The 9843-nt window shown below is 32.1% G+C and overlaps 1 protein-coding gene across 1 annotated transcript; it reads right to left on the bottom strand.

Moving 5' to 3' along the window:
* Positions 1–6290: 6290 nt before the first annotated feature.
* Positions 6291–6974, bottom strand: LOC120148442 (agamous-like MADS-box protein AGL62). Its single transcript, XM_039161562.1, has one exon. It carries the CDS (start codon positions 6972–6974, stop codon positions 6291–6293), a length of 684 nt encoding a protein of 227 aa, XP_039017493.1.
* Positions 6975–9843: the final 2869 nt, after the last annotated feature.

Raw genomic sequence — 9843 nt, 5'->3', positions numbered from 1 at the left:
AAACCAGCAGCAAATACCTATTTCCAGACATTTTTTTCTATATCGACCCTCTTTGTCACCCGATTCTATCGCTATCTGGTCACCGTTCATCGTTCTGATGCTACCAATAGACTCACCGTCAAAAGGTGATCAAAACATGACCCTTATCCTTTCGCTTTCGAAAAACCATCGTAGTTCGTCGTGGAGAGCCATTGAAGAGTTCGACGAAACAACCCCATTGTTAGAGTATGCCCAAAGGCCAATCATATGATGATTGTAATAATACTTTTATTTACCGATTTTATTGAATAAAGGAATTATCGCTATTATTTTTATTTATATATATATGTGTGTAACATAAACTGTAAGATAATAAAGTCAATATAATGACATAATTGTTATTATTAATAGATCTCTAATCAAGTATTATTATGGCCATGGACAATAATAATACGCTTAAGATTAACATGTTATGATTGATGATAACGAGTTGTCATTGACATGGAGATGTCAGAATTGATACATGATTATATTGTTAGAGAACAATGTATTGGATTGACCGACCATGAGCATATGTCTTGGATTATTATGTGACAATCATAACAATGCTCATGGTGATGACTATATGTATGATTCTCAGACTTGAGATCAATATTATCCCAACATATATTGTTGTATGTTTTGATACATCTAAACAAGCTCCGTAACTGGTTGCTCTATAAAGACTGTTATTGAATATATCTCAATATATGTAGTGGGTGTGTATGATTAAGATACGATTTGTCCTTCCTACATAATATGAAATATATCACAAGCCACTTGATTGAGTAAGACTAGAAACGCATGGCCATGCTCGAATAAGTTGATATGAGATATCATAAACTATTCGTTAATTACAGTCTACTCTAGATATCAAGAAACAATAGATGGGCTATACAAGTGTGATTATTCCAAGACTTGTGCATATTTTAGATATAAAGGACATAAGGATGTAATACATAAAAGAGTTAATCACCAAGTTGATATGTCGAATCATATTTTCTTGTAACTTCGGTGACAATGATATATATGTAATATTATAATTGTTCTAATAATTGTTGCTAACGTTACAAGAACCTACAAGGTCACACCCTAGGATTAAAACGAGCAAAGATGTACAATTTGTTGTACGTTACTAAAATATATATCTAGAGTTAATTAAATATATGTTTTAATAATCTCGAATATTTAATTTCAATTAATTAAATATAGATTTAATTAATTTTAAATAATAAAATCCCTAATATGATTAGGGTAACTTGGATATAAAAGGATTATTAAATTCTAATTAATTAAATATAGATTTAATTAATTTGAAATAATAAAACCCTAATATGATTAGGGTAACTTGGCTATAAAAGGGTGTGTTAGGTCTAACAGCCGTTTTAGAACACACACACAAAACCTTCAGCTGTTTTTCTCTCAAAACTGTTTTGGGGAAGAAAAAATATTGCTCTTAATCGGGTGAACTGAGTAGAGGCCAAGACGTGATTTCGTGAAGACTTACATTCGAACCGATCTACACCACCAGTATTCACTATTGTCCTTGCTATTTTTTAAGGAACCCAATGTAAGTATTCGCATCCCTTCCTCCCAATTTCAGTTTTTCGTACTTGGATCGCTGGTGAGACCGTTGAGTTTTTGTTTCTGCTGTGCCATGGAGTGCGCCGATGGTCCCAACACCCACGTGCCTCGATTTTTCTCCATTTTTGATTGAACCGGAGACCGACACACACCTCACCGGCCACACCATGGTGTTCCCCAGATGATTTCGATCAAAACTCATCGTCCATCACTGAGGATAAGCTGAGATCATTCGGTTATTTAATGTTATCTAGTTTTAGCTTGGTTTTGGTAGATATGATTGGTATGAATTGGTCTGAAATGATGCTAGATTGCTTCAGGAGTGAACGGTTGGTCGAAATCATCCTTGTCGTCGTCGCACGCACCCCATTCGCCGCTAGGTACGAGTGGACCTTGTTTTGGGTCTAAGGAAGTTTCCAGAACCGGGTCGACCCGACCCGTATGCCCAACCCGTCTGGTCCGAGTCCACTCAATCTGAGTCGACTCGTTTGAGTCAACCCGTTGACTGTTGACTTTGACTGTTGATCGCTGACCAAAAAGTTAACTTTTTCGAAAAGGTCTTATTTTATATTTTTTGACGTCATGAGTCTGAATCCGAAGTCCATTTTTCCAAATTCGCACCCGATAAATTATTTTTTGATGTTTTGCCTTTGGAATTCAATATGGTTTCTCAATTGAGTTCAGTTTCTGACGTAAATTCGGTTGCTTTGTATCTGAGGAATTATTGGATGTTGAATTCAAGTTCGAGGGTGATCAAATGGAATTTAAATGGTTGATCGGTTTGGCATGAAAATCAAGGTAATACTCTACTACCTTTTGTATGCTTATTAAACTCATTGATGGATGATAATTGCATGAATGTAATGGATTGATACATTAGATATATTTAATTATCAGTGGACTCAGATGTAAAATTGGAATAAGGACAGAAAACAGTATAAGACTCAGATGACTCGATAAAGAGAAATTGGAAGATCAATCAAAAATAATAATAAGTTCAGTGATCCAATAATAAATGAATACCGATTCAAGATCCATAAAGTTAGATAAATTCTCTTAAAAGGTTAAATATCAGGATTAACTGGATAAGAAGTTATCGAAAAGAGCAAAACGGGATAAAATTACGAAAATGCCATTGTAATGGAAAAATAACAAGACTTCTCCGGATGGCGAAAAATAACTCTAAAAGGATAAACATGGCTAATTATCAGAAAAAGTTCATATGATCGGATTGAAAGTAATTACTGAAATATCCTCGAGCTTCGTAATAACTATAATGATCAAAGGAGCAAAATACCCTGAACACTAAAAGATAAGCTTAGTTTATCGAAAATTATGTCACTGACAGATTTGAAGGAAATGAGAATGATATGCTTAAGTGTTAAACATAATGGATGACTATGATAATGGAGACGACCTAAGAATGCATATCTTGATTTACTTGAACTTTGGAATTATCGAAATAAATTTTTGATCTATATTGGATTTATAGAAATGCCCTAAAGTGTAAATGACCAAAATGCCCCTAAAGTGTAATGACTTAAAGTATTTCCAAGATTTGGAATGACTAATGCCCTCAAGCTATGAAATGAATAAATCAATCTCGAATACCTATATGACTATATTATTTGACCAAGTTAAATGGAATAAAAATACTATATGTATTCGAATTTGCTGAAACGACCGAATTACTCAGGAAACTCCTAAGCGACCAGGATAAATTTCAATACTAGTTGAATTAAGTACACCGATGATCTTGAATTAAGTGAATAACTTGGATAAGTTTGGAAACATTGATGATCTTATATGATATACTGTCCCCATGGGTTGTAAACCATAAATCAAGTATGCCATCATTTCCTGATGGTGTTGCAGCGTGAGAATGAAGTAAAGGCCATTGGAATATATGTTCGTCTCCTTAAGATATATTCAGAGATGATCCTGAAGATGAACTATAGATAAGAATTTCTGGTATTAAAGGGGGAATACCCTGGAAGGGCAATGAATTGATCAGTCGACATGCATTAGTTCTGGGAGTTATTCAACTCGTGTTATTCGATAATTCGATATATCGAAACAAATTGTAAATGTTTTGAACCTTCATTTCTCTCTTATCAACTCAAATCACTCTGATCATAACTGATCACACAAATAACTCAGATGCAAAGGATCCTGAATACCCCCTTTGATTCGATTGGACTTAAAATCCTGATAATTCAATTCATAATCTTGAATTCCTTTGATTGTTAAGTAATTGAATCACTCATGTCATACTTGAAATATTAAGTAAATCTGATACAAAAAGATTATGAATACCTTCATGATCTCTAAGTAGCTCTTAAGAATATCTGGATCCTCTAGTGTGTTCCTTATGTGACATGGAAATATTTTACTTGTTTTAAAACGTGATTTTCCGAAATCACTGATTTAATGATTTACTGGCTTATGAACTATGACTACATAGTATATGTACTATGGTTACCTATTTTCACTGAAGGATATGAATTGTTCCTAATTTATGGAATCATGGAATTTACTGGTTTCTAAACTATGGTTTACTTTTTCATGGATTATACTCAAACTGTTTTATTGGGATATTATATGGGTAGACTGGAGTATGGAGGTACAAATCTGATCAAGTTGGTAAATCCTTACGGACCTAAGGTGATCCTTGGGTAGGCTCTCAGGCCCCAAGGCACTCCTTTAGGTTAATCATGGGACTATACGGTGTACAGGTGGAGATCAGTTATACAGTTTATTTCATTATCATGGTTATGACATATGACTGGATCACGATCCAGATATTACGATTTACAGTTAAAATTGATTTCTATTAGATTTTTATATGGATAGGATTATGGAGTATGGAGGTACAACCCTGATCCAGCTGGTAAATCCTTACGGACTTAAGGATACCCTTGGGTAGGCCTATAGGTCCCAAGGCATACCCTTAGGTTGGCTCCCTTTGTTGTGTGCTTAGGGTAAGCCCTTATGGATACAGTTATGGGAACTGCATAACGATGTTCGGTTTGAGGGTTCTACTATGGTTTTGAAAATATGTTGTAAACAATTAATATTTTAAAAAGATTTATATATTTTCACTGGTTTTGGTTGGAACACACTAGACATCTTATTTGATCTCATAAAAACTTGATACTGTGAATGTTTCCTATGAACTGATATCTTCACGGCTGCTACTCGATGAATTACCAGTAGAACCCCAGCTTATTCCGAAAATTTGTATACATTTGATTCAATAAGGAAATTTTATTCTTCTACAAGTATCTGCATGTCCTATAGCATCAACTGGTAGTATTGTATTAATGAGCTTTCCAAAGCTCACTCTATTACTCATCATTTCAGGATAAAAGAATCATACTAGTGGGGCTATCGAAGTCAGTAGGGGAGTTCCATTGGCATTGCATGCGGTGTACGGTGTAGGTGATTAGGAGGCATGTAGGTTGTAATTTGTTTTACTTCTAAATACTGTAAATTTTACTTTTGTATTCATAAATAATTTTATGATTTTACATGTTTTAATAAAAAAAATTAAATTTTCTGAGATTTTCTACGGTGGGTCGCTCCGGTGGCCCTAATGTGACACCCTGGATCGGATCGGGCCACCTACATCGGTATGAGGGGGTTACAATATAGATACAATTACTTAAATTTAAAATCTATAAAAAGAATAACATTTTTTATCATCGAAGTCATTTGATAAACTCTAGATAAATACAATGTTAAGTATTGCTATAAAATTTTTGATTTAAATATTATATAATATTTCTTAAATAGGTACGATATTAAGAAGCATGCATGAGACTTTATCTCACTTAATTAGATTAAATAATTAATTATATTAAAAATAATAATTGAAATTAAATTGTTTTAGTCATTTAGTTAAACAAAAATATTTTAACCTCACAATTCCTGCTCATTTAATTAAACAAATAATTATTTATATTCCTCTTAAAAATTAAAAATTCAATTTAAGCACTTTTAATACAAAAAATATATCTTTGACCTTCTAAAATTTTATACTGTTATTTTCACCCACATAAAATTCCTGCCTTTAACCTTATTTTCCAAATAGATTGACATTTGCAATAACAAACTGAGAACATAAGCTAGAAACGTCTCTAAATAATACAATATATTGCCAGTTATATCTTTCATTATTTACATGTATAATTATTTTATTTTATTTTTTAATGTGACAGTATTTTTAGTACGTTTCTTCATTTGGTTATTTACTCCTATCATTTTAGTTGAAATTTTTGAATGGGATAGCTAATATAGGATATTAACGATTAAATCCTTCATTATTTTCAAGTATGATTAATTTTATCTAATATAACAATATTTTAGCATGCTTCGTTCATTTCTAAACTTTCATATTATTTCGCTCGCACGAATTAATTGTCTTTAATTTTAAGCCGATATGAAATCGTAGAACACCAATAATTTAGATAATATTAATATATTGAAATTGTCTTATTACAAAACTTGACAATTCAATGAGTAAATTAGTTTATATATGCAAATGTAAATATAATATTTAATTTTAAAAAAATATTATTTTTAATAATATGAGGTGATTACAAGATAATATTGTTGAGAATTAATACTAAGAAATAGAAGCAACACTTTTATTAATAACCAATTTACACACATGTTAAATGAGGTGGTCAAGTCGATGGAGGATCCCTTGGAGTAGGTATTGAAGAAGTCATGGCTTCAATCACTTTGCTCCTTGTAATGTAGAGCTGGTTGAGAAACTCTTCGTGACGGGATTCAAGTTGTTGTAGCTCTTGAGGGTCGAGTTGATCGATGGGAGCTATCCACCAATGATTACCTTCACTCCCGCCGGCCTGCTTAACCTGAGCAAGTGCCTTTGCTCTCTCTTTGGCCGCCTCTAGTTGGTTCACCGCCTCATTATAATTTTGAATTATCCGATTTATTCTTTCTCTTCGTTGAGCCTCAACAAGAGATTCAGTGTTGTCTGGGGCAGGCTCAATATTATTATTTAAAAAGCGGTTAGCAACAGATTCGATCGAGGGATGACCAAACGAAAACGGCTTACCTGCAGGAGAGAAGCAAATGAAAAGAAAGTCGGTACCACACAGTGTGGCTATCTGGTTTAACTTTTTGTAGATTCCAGTTCGTCGTTTCGAAAATGTGATCAATTTGTCATCTTTATTTTCGATGACTTTAATATCGATCTTTTGTTTTCCCTTGGTTTTCTTTCCCGTGCTTGGGATGCCATTGCTAGAAAAACAAAGGACAAAAGAAAAAATTACAGGAAGGTTAAGGAGTTCTTTATTAGACTTTCGAGATGTTATAGAATAACATTCTTGTTGGATGAAATGCATATCTATAGGACTGTAAATGTACAATATATTCAATTATAAGAATAGTCATCATCAGTGAGTATGTGACATTATTATCTTCTTTGCCATGCTGAAATGGAAAGCCAACCAAATCCATGAACATTATCAGTATTGAACTGCTAAATGCATTGCATTTGCAGGGACAAGGAAGATTTGATTATACTAAAATAGAAAAATAGCCAAACCCATGAATATTGCATATCAATGCTGGACTGTCGGGTGCATTCTATTTGAAAGGACAGTGAAGATTTAGAAGATTCAGTTCTATAGGAACAGACTCAATAGGTAAAATATCGCTTTTCAAGATTTATTTTTTCCTTCCAAATTAAGGGTTTTGGGATGATTATATGGCTTGCCATATATGAAGAACAAATTCAAAATCCTTGCAAGCTGTCTGTTGTATTAATCATAATTGTTTATGTAATAGGCTCCCTTGAATTGATAAATGATTAACTATGAGTTTGAATATGATAAAAATATAAAAGAAAATTATACTTTGGCAAAAACACAGTAGCGGCTCAATTTATAATTATAATCTATACCAATCATGCAATATGAATGAACATAAATTATCAGAAATGAATATGTTGTTTGGTTTGTTTCGGAATGATTTTTTAAATGAGTTTTTTCAACGTAAAAATAGAGCTTTTTCAATTGATTGGTTTGAGTCAATAATCAATTTTTAAACATGATTTTTTAGCCGGAGAAGAGTTGTTTGGAAATGCTTTTACGTTTCCAATGAAATTTTGGGTCAAAAACACTTCCATAAGTATTTCTAAACGACCCATTATATATTTTGAAAAGGAAGGACATATATCAACTAGGGATGGGCATGGGACGTGAACCCAATGGCTTCCAACTCGACCTTATCGGTTCTGATTTTTTTTTAAATCGAGTTTGAGTCTGGTCGGGTTTGGGTTTAGGGTAAAAAATACCCTATCCAACCCGACATGAAAAAAATTATAATTTTTCCTTGTATATTTAAGTATAATTGCAATAATACCTCTCTATGTATTATTTTCTTTCAATTAAATCTCTATTTTATTGAATATTTTTTTAATAAATATATTATTTCAGGTTCTAATCGGGTCGAATTCGGATTTTATCTCAAAAAAGAGTGTCGGATTCAGATCGGGTGGAAGAAATGTATTTTCGGGTCAGACTGAAGTTTTAAAATTTTCAGATCGGATCGATTGAAAATCTGACCCGACCCATCGTATCCCTAATATCAACATACGAACGGAAACTTAATCGAATAATTAATATCTAAACTATACATATAATTAAATCAACGTTTCTTGCTGACAACTGAAAATTAAGAAATAATCATAAAATTAATCCCTCCTATTATATATTTATAATTTTTAAATATTTAAATTATCTACGATTTTTAAAATTTTAAAATTAAAAATATTATGTTTGAAATTTTTCATACTTACAATTAATTAAAAAAAATACCAACTAAGATTTAGTCCGATAAATTTTTTTTAAATTGTCAATATACGTGTCACTGGGGAGTAATGGGATTTCCGTGTCTTTGTATAATGCTTTATTATGCGATCCACTTACATAAAACTCTTTAATTTTATACAAATGTAGGACTATTGGATGAGTGAAAATAGATGGTTAATATTTACATTTTTGTTTTTCCAGTAATTATATTCACCTTTCCTACTTTTAATCTCAGTTATTTGTTTTCACTCATCTAATGATCCTAAATCTGCAAAAAACTAAAAGAATTTTACATTGTGGTATATATATATTCAATGAAATGATTTAAATATTTACTTTCTTTCTCTTTGATTGCATCAAGTTTGCCAACGACCTTACTATGTTGATAAATTATCTAATTGACTTTTACTTTCAGTTAATCTTAATAAGAGAATGAGTGCTGTTATGAGTAAACAAAATAATATGATTTAAAAAACAATTAGCAAATAATTTAACAAAAGAGTGATCATAAGAAAATGAATTACCTGCTGACGAGAAGCGAACAAAAAAGATATTTGCGTCACATAGTATGACTATCTCACTTATTTTGATGTAGATACATGATCGGTGTTTTGAGAATGTGATCAACCCACCATTCTTCTTTTTGATAATCTTCATTCTAATCTTTTGTTTTCTTACTGGGGATCGTCATTACAAAACATCTACCAAGAAAAAAAAAAACAGGCAAGACGGCTTGAAATGTTACTAACCGAGATCATGTAGGTAAATATATTTCTTGAATTTGGTACTTATAGACCGTATATAAATCTTGACTCCTCAACCCTGTTTATTACCATTTGTGTAAAAGACGCGTAAAAAAATTTATTGACAGATATTACGAGCATGATTTGATAATGGATAAAAATGGAAACAAATCAACCACAAAAATTCTATATCCAATGTAAATCGGTTTGAGACGACTGGATAAGAACTTGTGGTACCTATTGACCTGACGAAGTCGTCAATTGAGACGGGTCTTGATCTTTGAGGTATGGGCTTTAGGCTGGTAGAAGGTTGGCATGGGAAGAAGGTTAAGAGTCGAGCATTGGTCACACATGCGAGGGATGATTAAATTAAATGTTGAGATTATTAGATGAGATAAATTAAATGTTTAGATTAATAGTAAAAAATGAAAAGATATTCACTGGAAAAAATGATGAGTTAATCTCAACCTTTGATATCCCTTAATTTAACAATCCTAAAAAGGTGTAAAACTAAAAATATTCTACACAATATAAGTGGATTCTAACCCATATATATATACACACACATAAGTCCAAATTATTTAATATTAGCATATATTTAAGGGTTATGACCACTCACACACTGCAAAAAAATTAATTTTACAGAGATCTAGGAT

The sequence above is a fragment of the Hibiscus syriacus genome, unplaced genomic scaffold, assembly GCF_006381635.1.
Source record: "Hibiscus syriacus cultivar Baekdansim isolate YM2019G1 unplaced genomic scaffold, ASM638163v2 tig00110957_pilon, whole genome shotgun sequence".
In the NCBI taxonomy this organism is placed as follows: domain Eukaryota; kingdom Viridiplantae; phylum Streptophyta; class Magnoliopsida; order Malvales; family Malvaceae; genus Hibiscus; species Hibiscus syriacus.
Note: the sequence above shows the minus strand (reverse complement) of the source record. Positions and strands in the feature narration are given on the sequence as shown.